Raw genomic sequence first — 15324 nt, 5'->3', positions numbered from 1 at the left:
TTTGGGTCTGGGACCTCTTCAAGAGCAATCCAGCCCTCAACAGTGTTCTTGATGACATACTATTGACTCTGTGCTGTGCCTTTTGTTATAATCCTTCCCAGACTAATACTGATTTTCCTCCTCCATACTCAACTCAGCCAATTCCATTATCTATATTATTCTTCCTCTTGTTCTCCTCCTCCAGACATGGCCTCTTCATTAGTCCTCCAACATGCCTAGCATGTATGTGCTCTATAGAGTAGGCTCTTGCCCTTACCCTTTCCCCGTGTGAAGACCCTTCTTTCTCCTAGGCAATTGGCATGGGCTCACAGTTTCAGGGTTTCCTCACATAACACAGGGACACATAAATCTTTCACCTACTCCTCCTGTTGCTCCTTGTACCATCTAATTTTTTAAAAACAGCATCCGTCATAATAAACACACAGGGGTTTTAAACATTTTTATCTCTCTACTTGTGTGGTATGTGTACTGTGTGTACACATGCAAGCTCATGTGCCCTTGGGTATGTCTGTGAAGGCCAGGTCAATGTTGAGTGTCTCCCTCTATCACTCTCCACTTTAAGACGGGGTCTCTCATTGAATCTGGAGCCCACTGTTTGGTTAGACTCGATGGCCAGTCACTTCCTGGGATCATCTTTTTTCATTTGCCAGTGTTGGATTATGGAATCACCAGGGCCTGCCTTTTACATGAGTGGGAGTGCTAGGGATCCCTTCTCAAGGCCTTATGTTTACAAAGAGTACCTACTTAAGAGTACCTACTCACTCTCCCCACCCCAGTCTTTTGCCAATTCCTAAGATTAAAAGTCTACAAGGGAAGGTATTTGGGTATGCTTGATTCATTGTTACATCCCATGCATTCAGAACAGTACTGGTTTGAGCACAAATAACAGTAACTGTTGATAGGCCAATAAAGATCATGCATTTTCTGCTTTGTAGGCCCTCCAACTTTAGTGTAAGAATTTGAACATGGATAAGATTAAAGAAAATCACTGAAAACAACAGTTTAAAGTAAGAGACACACACCTGTTTAAAATTGGGAAGGTTTATTAAAGTTTTTCCCTTGTGGGAACAGCCAATCTCTTGCATAGCAATTAGCAGTTAGGCCTAGAACTATAGTTGTCTGCTTCTTAACAAACCCAAAGCACTTGCAACTCTCAAGTTTTTTCCAAAGGCTGTTAATGCCTGGAAAACAGAACCCATGGTGTCTTCCCAAAAAAGAAGCAGGCACCCAGTTCGAAGTCTGTAGCTGTTCCTAAAACAACATTTAAACGGGACAGAATTGAGGACTGCACGGTCAATGAATCCAAGATGAAATTGCAGGAAGAAAAACCCAAGATGAACAGAACAGCTGCACTATATTTGCAAGAATATCTGTGTTTATATTCTGAGCAACTAATAGCTGGGTATTCAGACCTCTCAATGCTCACATTCATTTGCTTCCCACCAGACAGGCTCTGTTCAGACCCTAGAAGAGCTTGCAGACCAATGTGTCCTTTGATGTTTGGTGTGGATTCAGTGGGACTACTTTACTATATATTTAGCACCTTAAATAAGCATAAGACTCAAATAAAAGCCTATTTTGAAAATTATTTTTCTCCAATTATGAGATGATTTCTTCATATGCTGGTTTCAACACATGATTTGTAAGAGCATATTTTGTTTTCTAACATCCTGTGAGTACTGGTCAGGAAGAAAAACATATTACTCATTAATTTTCTTTCTGTCCCTTAGTTCCTACACCAAAACTGAGACACATAGCTGACAAATATTTGTTGATCTGTGAGGGTACACAGTGAAGCTATTTTAAAGTGGCCAGACTCAAGATATGCAGAATGTTTTATTACTATTTGTAGGAGAAAAATAACTCCAAACTACTAGTTTCAATGAAGTGGATAGAAAAATAACAGCATTTTTTTCTACATATTAATTTTTCCAAGTACATTATAACTTCAGAGAAGGGAATTGTTGTATTGAAGAGTAAAACATAGCCTCTGATGACAGCAGATGAAGGTGCCAGACCAAGATGAATTCAGGGTTGTGGGGGGGACAGCAGTTATATGCCAATGGCCACTGTTTCTCCAAACATTAAGAACAATACTTAAATGGCCATAGTTCATTAAATTAATTTTGTGTATCTTTCCTCTTTGAGGGAGAGCTTCCATGCCTCTTTGTAAGGAAAGTCATGTACAGAATACTTTTGATACAATGCTGGTAGAAAGAAGCATCATCTGATACTGAAGCTCCCCCTGGTGGAGGGTAAGATAATAAGCTAGTATTACAGTTAATTCTAACTATACTGGAGGCATCAAGCCATTAAAGTTGCTTGTGGTTTAGTTGGGGGAAAAGAAAAACTACCAATTGTAGCATCAAGCTTCCTTTAAATGAATGCTTTTTCACACAACTAAAGTTATTATACCTGAAACAGCCACAGACACTACTATGGAATTCATTCATGGATATGCACCATGGTATTCAAACTAATACCCTAGAAACTCTTGATTTCTTGGCTATAAAAATATATTGTCTTCGGGCATCCCTTCCAAGACCAAGGAGTTCACAAAAAGACAACTCTTTCTTTTAACAGGATACCTTTCCAACTTGCTCAGCAAGTACAGATTTCCCTTAGGTAATACTGTATTCCTGACACCACTGGTCCTGCCTTGAATGCCCTGGGTCCTGGGTGTCAAAAAAAAAAAAAAAAAAGGCAGTTTTCTTGAATTTTACCTTTAATCTAAATGGAGAGTGTAAGAGGTGAAAGGAAGCTGCTAAAAAAGTCAGTCCATCTACTGCTGTCAATTTAATGTAACAAATACCTACACAACCCATTTGACACATGATTTAGATATTTTATTGGTTTGTGAGAGGCCTGTCTGTCCATGATTTCAAGTCCAAAGAAATCTGTGAGAAGTATTTCAAAGGTCCTTAAAATATGGTATGCCTCTAACTGGGCACACAGTGGCATGCTCCTGTAGTTCTAGTTACTTGAGATGCAGAGGCAGGAGGATCACCTGAACCCAGAAGCTTGAAGCTGGCTGGGGTAGCACAGTAGGACCCCATTTAAAAAACAAACACAAACAAACAAACAAAAAGCCCCGATTTTCTCGCTGGGACAAACTAGCCTTCTCCTTCCACTTGCATTTTAGTTTAAGGTTTTGCCCCTCAGTCACAGACATGCATAACTGCATCAAGAGAAGGGAATGTTAAGTAGCTAAGTTTATTAGAATATCAAAAGAATACAATTTCCAATTTTTCAAACAGTATTTTTTTGACATTTCTTCAGGTTGGTCAGATCTTACATTTGAAAGCTGACTTAGAAATGAAGGGCTGGCCACATACCTGGCAAATCTCAGCAAGGCATGAACACCTCTTCACAACTAGCTGTGATGAGACCATATCTAGATCCCTGAGCAAAGATGTACTTTCTAGGATTGGTCTCCTTGACTTTCAGGGACAAGGCACAGGGTTTCCTAAGCTTGCAATCTGCTTTCTTCTCCAATGTACACCTGGCCAACAAGCCATGCGCTTCCCCTTTCTTCACGGAGAGCACACAACAGTTATCACCCTGTACATGTCCTGTACAGGCCCCACCTTTATAAAATGAAACTGAGAAGCAAAGAGAAGCACCTCTATGCAGCCAGTTAAAACTGTGATGAGCTATCTTCATGTCACTCCTGCCACACTGCTCATATTGTCCAATCATACATCCCTTTTGTGTTCTGAGTTGCAACCTCTTCTCTAAGTTCTTCAATCTATCAGAAAGCAAGTTTGAAAATTTTCACACAACACTTCATTGGTGGACTCACTCAAACCAACAAATTAACAATGGCAAGGATTCCCTGGATGAAATTACAAGCTGTGCAGGATTTGCAATAGTCAAAGTCAAACCCTGATACAGTATTAAACTTTCTTTTTACATATAAAAATATTACAGAGTGGGATATTTTATTCAATGAGATACAATCTTTAAGGTCAAGAGAGAATATACAAAACTATTCTATGTCGTCTGGTGGTATTTTACTGTATAGTAGGAATAAATATATCTAGAGCAGGAAGTGCGAGGTCTGTTCCTAGAGAGATCACTGATTAGTGTAGTTTAAAGCCAAGGTTCTGCTGATCCAGGCAGAAAGGAGCTACTGTTGCATTTTAAACAATGTAGTCATTATCAAATAAAGGACTTAAATCTATAAACAATAACAAAAAGACACAAACCAAATGAAAATGTACTAAAATTTAATCATCCATAAAAGCTGTAATTTAATCTGACAGTAAAACACAAGAAGCAATATTAGAGTTGGTTTAGTATATTATATATTTTAGCTTTGAAAGCCATAGAAATCAGTTATCCCAGTTTTTTCCCTATAAAAGACCCATTTTTCCAAAGCATTATGCACAGACAATTTTAATTAGAATATAATGACAGATGATATTTTCATAATTTTTAAATATAAAATGAAGTCAATGACTCAAAAATGTTATCTGCTGCAATGAGTTTGAGGGGAGATTTCATAATCTATATCATTACAGATATAAAGTATGATGGTTCAACTTTTTAGTGCTTGATAAGGAGGAGTCATGATAAAAAGGTCAATATGAAATCATTTGATTATAGTAGTAACATCTAACATTTGAAATGCATCCATGCTCTTCTGTATAATTGTATTAGAGTCAAGTATCTTATTTCACATCTGTTATAACTGCTATTGCAAAGGAGAAATACTATGTCTTATTTCCAGGAGATATACACAGAGCAACTTTTTCTCCAGGGAACTTGTGCAAACCAATATAAGATCTAAATTCTTCACATAATATATAAAACAGGAGAAGCCTCTTCAGATTTAGTTTTTGAAGTCTGGAATGCTGGCACTTTCCAATTAGGCAACAGTTCTTCATTTCTGTAATCTGGAACATTGAACAGACACAGACATACAGAGTTCTCTCTTTGTCAGAAGGTGGCAGTCAATAAACAGATATCTACCAACACACAAATGTTGACATTACTGACCATTACTAAGGAACTAAATACACCAAGTTACTTCAGTAGAAGAGCTCTTTTACTTTCCCATTAAACATGTTAAAAAATAAACCAGATGTGGTGGGATGAGGATCAGGAGTCCAAGTATAACCTTGGTTACAGTTTGGAGTACTTGAGACTGTCTCAAACGTTCAAAATCAAATACAGAACACTGAGTTCATAAACGGTTGCTAGTAATCAATTTTTGTTTGTCCCTGGTTTTATTAGACTTAGTAATTCACATCTTATCTATACCTAATACCATACCTATAAGGAGGCAGACAATAATTTTCACTTGTATCCCATTATCCTTTTTTTTAAAGTTCAATATTTGTCAACATAAACTCTCTGTGGGAAATTCTACATTCAGCCATTTTCTGATCCCCTATTAGGTATACTAACATAGCTGGTAAGAGACAACACAGAAAGAGCTCATCCACACTCAAAGGCTGAGGAATCAGCAGGTCCTACTACTCAGCACAAGCCAATTAGTTTAGAGGGAGAACTCCTGATGATTTACTTCTGTAAGCTCTTTAAAACTGAGATATTTAAGAGATTTACATGTTTTAATACAATTCTACTTAAAGGCTATGGTGCCTCCCAAAGTTCAGCTACTTACACTAAAACATTGTAATTGTTACCTAAATCTACCTTGTTATCTTAGAACATTTTAGCCCTAGTCTTGTTATATTGGCCAGGATGGTCTCAAACTCCTGGGCTCCAGCAATCCTTCTGCCTTAGCCTGAATAGCTGGGACTACAGACATGTGCCACAACGTAAAGTTTAGCACTTCCAAAAATACAAGTATAACATGGCATTGCAAATCACAATAATGTACTTCAAAGCATTCTGCCTCTATCATCACACCTCTACAAGATCTCAGGAGACTACATTTTACATCAAATTATGTACAAGTCTAAGGATTGATGCAATCAACATGAATGGCTTATTGCCAGACCTAGGCAAGATTTCTCTCTAATTGTATGAATGCATTTTAAAATCATAATAGGCCAAGTGCTATCTTTTCCTTTAAGCTAAAAGAACATTTTCTTAGAATGCAAAGTTAAAACTCAAGTTTGCCAAGGTAACGGTGTCAAAAAGCCAGTCAAAAGTGTAAAACAACACATTACCAATTTAAGTCCTCATGTTTCTGCCTTTGTACCCTTCCTTAAACACACACAGTAATCTTAACAATAATCACGGTCAGGAAACTAGCAATTTAAAGTCTTTTAACCAATCAGTTTCAGGAAAAGCTACTTAGTTCTTCAGAAAAAGAAAGCACTTAACCAGAAGCTGACCTTCCAAGTTTGACCACTTGAGACAACTATGCTTTTCCTCCTTTCTATTTTTCCATTAAAAAGGGTTGCAGTTACTCAATTGTTTTCTCTAGGAGAGATTCTTACTCATCCCTACCTCTAAGGAGCACAAATTAGCTTATCAGGAGCTCAGAAAGCAGTAATCTACTAAACAGGCCCCAGAGATCAACAGTAGTTAGTGTCATCAACTCTCAAGTGAGGAGAGTTTATGTTCCTCTTCTAACTTCATCAAGTTTAGTCATATTCACATAATTAGGCTCAGACTACAACATACATCTGCTCCACGAAAGCATTCTGTTTGGGTTTAATAGATGCCAAAGAAGAAACATCAGGGGATTTAAATATGTAATTAAGGGAAACCAAGTAACCAGCTCACAGGGCCTGGCTTCATACGTGACTGGCAGTGCAAATGCTGCCAGGAATTTCTCTTCAGTGGGTCCACTTAATGAAAGGCTGAAATGCTACCTAAAGTCAACTACCACTTGATGCAGACTCTGGTAAAGCATTTGTTGAAGAGCCATTCACTCTTGAGAAGAACTGACAAGTAGAACTCAATGTGCCATCGCACATCAGACAGAATGGCTCAGTTTAGTTTAAAAAGTCTGAAAACACCAATCTTGGGGAGGATATGGAACTCATGAATTGCTGATGCATATACCGTGGTACAATTACTTAAAAAAAACTCGTATATATAGCATATGAGCTGGACATTAGGTTTCTAGACACATGCTTGTGTGTAAGTCATGCACAGAACTGCAAACTATCTGTATATTTTGTCTGTTTTAGTTTTAAGCCAGGGTCTCATATAACTTGACAATTTTGACTTTGATACGTAAGGGAGGCTGGCTTTGAATTTCTAATCTTCTTGATTCATTCTTTGTCTGGGACAATAGGTGTGAGCTGCTAGGCTAGGCTCAGTATTATCCATATGAATTCCTCAAAAGTCCCTCAGTAGCAGAACACCCATTAGTCAAGTAATAAATTAAGTATTGTCATATAATAAAAATAAACTACTTATACATGTAACATGGATACTTCTAAAACCACAGCTCTGAGTGAATGATGACAGACACAACACATTATATATTTTTGCTAATGCTAAGTTCAAGGAGCAAAGAGAAATGCTGATACGAGGTAAGTGTTCCACCCAGCCTCTAGCACTATTTATTTTTCAAATACACACTCTTTAGCAGATGATGGCAACATGATGGTGAGCAAATCACACGTGGTCCTCATTCTTAGAGCTTAGACTCTCCTGGGGAGGAGGCCAATTACACCAGATACAGGTGTCTGTCACATGTATAAGCAATACAAGCTCAGAAATACTGACAGTAAATAAAACGGTTAAAAGTTGGGAGAAACGAGGAAGGCTTTGCTCTGCTTAAGCCTCTTACCTGGCTCAGAGCTGCTGCTGACTTCAAGTCTAGAGCAGCAGACATGATTTCTTTTTAGGCTTCTTCTTTTCCACTGGTGTTTTTCTATTTATCTGTCTGACCAGGTCATAAAATATCTAGGTAAAAACAACAATAAAAACTACTGATTGTTTGTTTCACAGAATCATTTTGAAAGCACCAAGTACTATTCTGCCATTAGATCTGAACTTTACTGTTTTCTTCTAAGTTTCTTAATTCCCTAAGCTAACTCTCATAGTAAAGCAGACCTTACTTATTCATGATAAAGGATATGTACCTGTTCTTAGACAGCCGGTAGTCAATTAAAAAAAAATAGATGTGAAAGGTAGTGAACACTTAAAATTAAAATTACAGCAATAGCACCAAAGAGCTTCTGTACACTCTTCCTAGAGCCAATAATTTTGAACCATATGATAGCGGCATGGATCCTTAAAGGGCTAACTAAGCATGTATCTCCCAGAACAAGAATATACTACCTCTCTCTCTTGTTTTTCAAGACAAGGTTTCACTGCATAGACTACACTGGCCTCAAACTCAGAGATCTGCCTGCTTCCACCTCCCAAGTGCTAGGATCAAAGATGTGAGGTACCTCACCCAGCAAGAACATACTCATATATAACCTGAGCATAATGCTGATCCTAGTCAAAACATTTAAACATCAATACATTTTTTTTTGTATAATCTTTAGTGTAAATTCCAATTCTCTCAATGAGGTCCTAAAATGTAACTTTCCTTTTAGGTAGAAATCTATCAGGATTCACATTGCATTTTGTTTCTTGATATTGTAGCACCTGTCTATCTGTTACTATTTTCTTATTTGTTTGAGATGGCTTCAAACTCACTCAAGGCTGGCCTTGAAAACCTGATCCTCTTGTCTCCATCTCCCAAGTGCTAGGATTATAGATGGATAGTACCTCATGAACTGCTTTTAGCTTTTTAAAATTAGGAACAGTTCTTTGGTCTTTGTCTTCCAAGGTTTTGTCATTTCAGAAAAATAATGTCTAATAAATGTATAGAATTTCCCTCAATTTGCATTTGATGATAATGATGATGATGTACATTTTATGCTAGGACAGAAAAAAGCATGTCTCTGTTCAGGTAACACAAGAGCAGGCACATGATGTCCACCCCTTATGGATTTGTTTTTTAGGGGAGGGTCTCACTATTCAGCTCTAGATGGCCTGAAACTTATTTTGTATACCAGGCTGGCCTTGAACTCAAGAAGTCCATTTACTTTTACCTCCTAAGTGCTGGGATTAAAAGTGTGTACCTCCATGGTCAAAGCAAACAAGACAACAGCAATAACAACAACAGACAGGAAAAGTTCACTAATCTTCAATTTGAAGGTACAGTAATAATCCCAGAGATTCATCTTTGGAAGAGTAAAAGTCATCAAAGACAAAAATATTAAAACTACTTATTTCATAAAAGTGGATTATTAACTCTGGCATGTGTTGAAATGTTACCAGTCCATCCCTATTGTGTTCCTTAATAACAACTCTGCAAGAGATATTCAGATGATGATGATGACGAGGCATTCATTTCATCCCAGGCCATTAGAAAATGATTGCCTGCATTATCATAGCAAATAACCAGATTCAGCTGAAATGGTCTTTAACACATTGGCATACTTAATACAATAAAACTACATATAAACAGAACAGTGTTGAAGGCAAGTTTCCTGATTTTACTTTTACTTTGCGTTTTGGGAACTGAATCCAGGCCTTGCTCATGCAGGCGAACACACTATAGCCAAGTTGTATCTTTAATAGCCGTGGTTTTTGTTAGAGAATGTCCTTAAAGGTTCTTTTAGCAATTTTCTTATTTTCCATTTATGTATCTGTGAGGGATGCCTGTGGAGTCAAGAAGTGTTAAATCACCTGCAGCTGGACTTAAAGGAGGTTGTGAGCCATTGGTGTTAGACCTGAACTTGTGACCCTACATAAAGCCTTATGAGCTCTTAATCCCGGAGCACTCTGTACAGTCTGGGAATGCCTTTGATCCAAGGAAACACATACTAAAATATATAGGAGCAAAGAAAAATGATTCCTGTAAGTATGTGGCCAAATGGTAATTATTAGTAAATCTAAATGAAGGATAAACGGGCTATTTTTTTTCTTGTTCTTAGATTAAGTAAATTTCAAAAGCAAGAGATCTTAGCCTTTCTTTCTTTCTTTTTTTTTTTTTGTAGTGGGAAACTAAACCCAGGGCCTGTACATGTTAGGCAAGTTCTCCACCACTGAGCTATATTCTAGCCTGTGTATTGTTTTAAAAAAGATGACAAACTACATTTCTTTAAGATGATAATCATCTGTTACTTTTTCAAATGACTCAGAGATTATGAGACTAAATTGTTGAAAAGAAAAAAAAGAGAACAGATTCATTACAAAGTTATAAATATATTCTTTTCTGTTTGCCCTATCCATCCAACTCCCACTTCCTAAAGCCATTCTGTTTTCTATAAGCTAACAAAAGGTTAAAACTACAGTATTTATACGCCAATACTATTTCCATAACTCTGAAGCCTTTAAGAACTTGATGCATATGAGTCAGGAAAAAGTTCTCATTGGTGCATAAGGTTTTAACATGCAAGCTATGATACAAAGTAACAAAAAGATAAACCAGAACAGTAAATTAATGAAATACATATGCAGTTCCTATTTCAGTTTCTTCATACCAGTCAGTGTCCAGTTTCTGGCACACATTATAGAGACAGGTAACTGATTGCTTGTAGTATTATTCTAAATTATTTCTTTGGAAAACATTGCCTACCTCACAGCAGCAGATGGTTCAGTGATGAGGGCAAGTTCGAACTATAATATTTGGTTAGAAATGCTGAAAGTCCCCAGCCTAGGTTCTTCCTCATCTCTCTGAACTATAGAAAAATCTAGAGGGAACACAGAATAGAGTTTCTCAACCCCTCTCCCATGCCTAATTGGGATGTCTTTACTCCAATCATTACTCCAGCCTCAGCAAAGAAAGAAATCTGGGGCTAAGGCTGACGTAATTCCAGTGCATCAATTGCTCCATGTAGAATATAGAGAATTAGAGGGCTCTGGCCAAGCATTGTGTTCTTGTCTGTTTGCAAATTCAAAGTCAAGAGCTGAATCTAGTGAAATTATTATTCTCTATCTTCATGCATTCAGAAACCACACAAGCATTTACACAGCAGCACAGACTGTCTCAACAACTGTGAACTATTCAAGAAATTCTGCAGCTAAATTATTAGGCTAGGAAAAGTAAAACCTTAAAAAAAATGAAACACTTCAAAATTATATTCTCATTTCTAGCATGCAGCCTGTGTGTTTTTTCAAAGTAGAGACAATAAAATGACTATGACATTTTATATTGTTTTCTAAACCCTATGTGAAACTTTAACAAGACTGCTGTGAAAAACTCAATTCTGTTGCATTAGAAACTGCAATGCAGGTTCCCACAATCATGTAATGATTGAAAATGAGGAATACTTACTTCCTCCACACTAAACTCTGGCTCCTACAGGGAGAGGTCTTGTGTGATGGACTCTGGTCCAACTCAGCCCCAGCACACTTGATGAACTTGGAGGGTGGACAGCAGTGAGGGTGACAGAGACAGTAAGGAACCAGATCCCAAAGGCTAACCATATCACATAAGGTGACATCATGCCACAATTCTACTATTCAGGGGCATTCACCAACTGTAATGTATTCTTCATTAAAATATTGTTTGTTCATTTTAGTTATGGTTTCGTAATATATAGTCCATGCTGGCCTAGAACTTCATTCTCTTGCCTTGGCCTCCAGAGTGCTGGCATTACAAGGCTCCTTTTCTTGCTCACTTGTTCTTTCAGAAAATATTATTCTAAACATTACATTTTTATTATTAAAGTTTTTAAAAAAAACAACCTCTAGAAAATTCTAATACTACAACAAAGAAAGATGACTGGATGGCTAGATGTCTATCAGTTTCTTCTCATTCCCTGGCAGTGAACGACAAATAACTGTTATGGAAGCACCAGTAGGACTTATTGCTCAACTAGGATGCAAACTTCTTAAGGGTAGAAATAGTTCTGTCTGGATGACTGCCACCTGGGTGCAGAATGAAGTGCCAGGCACACAATAGGTGCTCAGTGTTTGCCAGACAAATGCAATTAACAGATTTTTCTTTCTTTTTTTTGTATTTGTTAAAAGTGGTTTCACCTAAAAAACTAAGTTTTAGCATTCTTGATTCTGTGTAAGAAACAGAATCTGCAGCAAGCTGATTGCACCCCCTCCTTGGGAGGTGTTTAAAATAATTTAGCCATCTTAAAAGTCTAATAATAGTCTACAAGCATAGTCATGAAAAGTGACTTATTGAACAGAGGCCAGAGAGGAGCAGTGAGTAAAACCCCAGCTTCGACAACCTAACCCCACCTTACTCTCACCTGTGTCTAGTTACCTGAGATGCTTCCATGGGCCACAGAAGGGGACAGGAGGCTTACTGCCTCTCTGCCCCCATTTATTTTCTTTTTCAAAGGCTTTTGGTAAAGTACCAAAAGCAAAAGCAATCTCATGAGTTTATATGATTGGTGGTTGCAATTTAGGAAATGCACTACATTTTTAGGAGCTTGGTCAACTATTAGCTCTTTAAAATGAGGCACATAGCCTATTTGCAAAGGCCTCTGGCCCACAGAATATCTTAAGATAGTGGTGTGCTTAAATCAGCAGTGTGCAAAGGACTGAATGGGTTGAATTACAAATCCATCCATATATAGAGCTCACACTTTCAGGCATGCATCAAAAATGAGACAAGAATCAAAAATAAAATTCTATGATGGTATTGTATAACAAAAGTTCATTATAATAGTAACCTAAATGTTTTCGTACTTTCCTATTGGACTTTACCACCCATTTGTTATATTCAACGGGATAAGTAACTGTTACAACATAAAGGTGTGACAATTTTCACATGCTAGCTCTGGCATATTACTTAAAAGGCTTAGCAGAACTTTATAAAGAGCCTTTGACAAGTTAAAATTAGGTGGCTGCATTACAACTATCAGAGAATGATGTCATGAAAGCGAAGGTACACAGTATCTAGAAATTACTATTTTCTACAAGGTAATAAATTGAGATAATTCTTTTCTTAAAAATTCTGGCTATAAATTTAAGGCAACGGAAAATAAAAAGGAACTTGTCTGTACTGTCTAGTAGTTGCAGGTTACCTCATTAACATTGATCTTTGACTTTGCAGAGGATTCTAAAAAGGCACAGTTACACCACTGTCTTGCTAAATTCTGGCCTTGTTCTTTGCCAACTACCCGCTCATCTTCCAGGTCACATTTATTGCCAACCAAAATCATTGGAACCTGCAGGAAGGAAAAAACAAAACAAAACAAAACAAAACAAATGAATTACATACTCATTACCTACTCTCTTCTGGCAATAAGCAATTACCTGCTAAAAACCAAAACATACCAATCTATAACTGTATGCTCCACCAAATGCTTAAAAAAGAGTGTGCTGTGTATTGTGGCTGTTTGGGGTGGGAGAATAAATGGAGGGAGAGAGAGTGGGGGGAGGGGTTTATGAAGAACTACTAGATTCATATACCAAATTATTTTAAATAATATGATTCCATTTTTTCTTAATTTTAACTTGTTTGTATACAACGTTCATATGTAGTACCAATGGAGGACGAAAGAGCTACAGATGGTTGTGAGCTGCCATGTGGTTGTTGAGGATCGAACCCTGGTCCTCTGGAAGAGTGGCAAGTACTTGAATTACTGAGTTATTTCTCCATCCCTTAATGACCCTAAAATTTTTATGTCGATTACTACAAATAGCTGATTGTAAGTAGAAAATTCTGAAGGGAAAGGAATTCTCCCTGCAATACATGAAACACTATATTCACTGATCATAAGTGGTTCACTGCTTCATCTCATAGGTCTAATAAATGCCAAAAAAAATGACATTATTAGCAGCTTCTACTACTATACCTAATATTAGACTTGAAGACTATGTAGGTAAAATATTAAGGAGGATTAAGAATAAAAATAGGAGTCAGAGAGATGGTTCAGTGGTTAAGAGCACTTGCTGCTCTTTCAGAGGACCTGAGTTCAGTTCCCAATACTTATGTCAGGTAGCTCACAATCACCTGTAACTCAAGTTCTAGGGAATCCAACATCCTCTTCTAGCCTCAACACATGGGATATACACAGACACACACATACATACATACATTGAAAAAAAGTCACCAAGTGGCTGTCTTCCCTTTTACTCCATACCACAGATGCTTGACTATCTTGAAATATAACATCCTACTCTCACAGCTAACAAACTGTTAGATTCCTCAGCTAAAAGTTCAGAGAACAAAGCCAGTTGGTTTTAAGACAACACCACTAGCCGGGCGTTGGTGGCGCACGCCTTTAATCCCAGCACTCGGGAGGCAGAGGCAGGAGGATCTCTGTGAGTTCGAGGCCAGGTTGGACCGACAGCCTCCAAAACAGAGAAACCCTGTCTCGTAAAACCAAAAAAAAAAAAAAAAAAGACAACACCACTATACAAAAGAAAGGATGTGAGAGACATGATGAACCTTCTACCCCAAACAGATTACATTAAACAGTCTAGGCACCTTTAACTTCATCTTTTGTCCTTTACTGATGTAATAAAAGGGATTAACATTACAACTCATTGTAACTCTTTTTTTTTTTTTTTTTTTTTCAAGACAGGGTTTCTCTGTGGCTTTGGAGGCTGTCCTGGAACTAGCTCATGTAGACCAGGCTGGTCTTGAACTCACAGAGATCCACCTGCCTCTGCCTCCGGAGTGCTGGGATTAAAGGCATGTGCCAGCACCACTGTAACTCTTTGAAAACAGAACTCTGGATAAATTCATCATAGAACGGAGGAAAACTATTCATAAAGGGCAATCATGGGATCATATGGCACAAATTCCCCTATCTGCAATGTTATCAAGTTTAAAAGGTCCTGAGCAGATGAATATGCACCCATTAGAGAAAAGTACACAAAACCAGAAAGGTGCAACTGAAAATTTCTATCTTAATTTTTATAACTAAAAAGGATTTTTTCCACTATATCAAATTGATGTAAAGATGTATATTCCATTTTTTGTAAAAGATACGAAAAAGGTATATGATACCAACAAAGGTAGTGCAAGAATATAAATCCGAGGGCTGGGCAGTGGTGGTGCACACCTTTAATCCTGGCACTCTGGAGGCAGAGGCAGATGGATCTCTGTGAGTTTGAGGCCAGCCTGGTCTACAGAGTTCCAGGACAGCCAGGGCTACACAGAGAAACCCTGTCTTGAAAAAGCAAAAAGAAGAGGAGGAAGAGGAGGAGGAGGAGGAGGAGGGAGGAGGAGGAGGAGGAGGAGGAGGAGGAGGAGGAGGGAGGAGGAGGAGGAGGAGGAGGAGGAAGAAGGAGGAAGAGGAAGAGGAGGAAGAGGAGGAGGAGGAAGAGGAGGAGGAGGAGAGGAGGAGGGGGAGGAGGGAGGAGGAGGAGGAAGAGGAGGAAGAGGAGGAGGAGGAAGAGGAGGAGGGGGGGGAGGGAGAGGAAGAGGAGGAGGAAGAGGAGGAGGAGGAGGAGGAGGAGGAGGAGGAGGAGGAGGAG

At 38.1% G+C, this 15324-nt stretch overlaps 1 protein-coding gene across 2 annotated transcripts in view; it reads right to left on the bottom strand.

Annotated features, from left to right (window-relative positions):
- Positions 1 to 3199: 3199 nt before the first annotated feature.
- The window catches only part of Rap1a (RAP1A, member of RAS oncogene family), an 80654-nt gene continuing 68529 nt past the window's right edge, over positions 3200 to 15324 (bottom strand). Inside the window, exons 6-8 of one of the 2 annotated variants that reach the window (XM_021230955.2) lie at positions 12921 to 13064; positions 7721 to 7836; positions 3200 to 4898 (exon numbers count right to left, since the gene is read on the bottom strand). In XM_021230955.2, coding sequence (XP_021086614.1) covers positions 7750 to 7836; positions 12921 to 13064 — 231 coding nt within the window. In that variant the 3' untranslated portion in view covers positions 3200 to 4898; positions 7721 to 7749. Of the gene's footprint in view, positions 4899 to 7720; positions 10626 to 12920; positions 13065 to 15324 lie in introns of those variants that run through there. The other variant, XM_040752104.1, reaches the window with a different exon arrangement.

The sequence above is a fragment of the Mesocricetus auratus genome, unplaced genomic scaffold (assembly GCF_017639785.1).
Source record: "Mesocricetus auratus isolate SY011 unplaced genomic scaffold, BCM_Maur_2.0 Super-Scaffold_100009, whole genome shotgun sequence".
Taxonomy (NCBI): Eukaryota; Metazoa; Chordata; class Mammalia; order Rodentia; family Cricetidae; genus Mesocricetus; species Mesocricetus auratus.
Note: the sequence above shows the minus strand (reverse complement) of the source record. Positions and strands in the feature narration are given on the sequence as shown.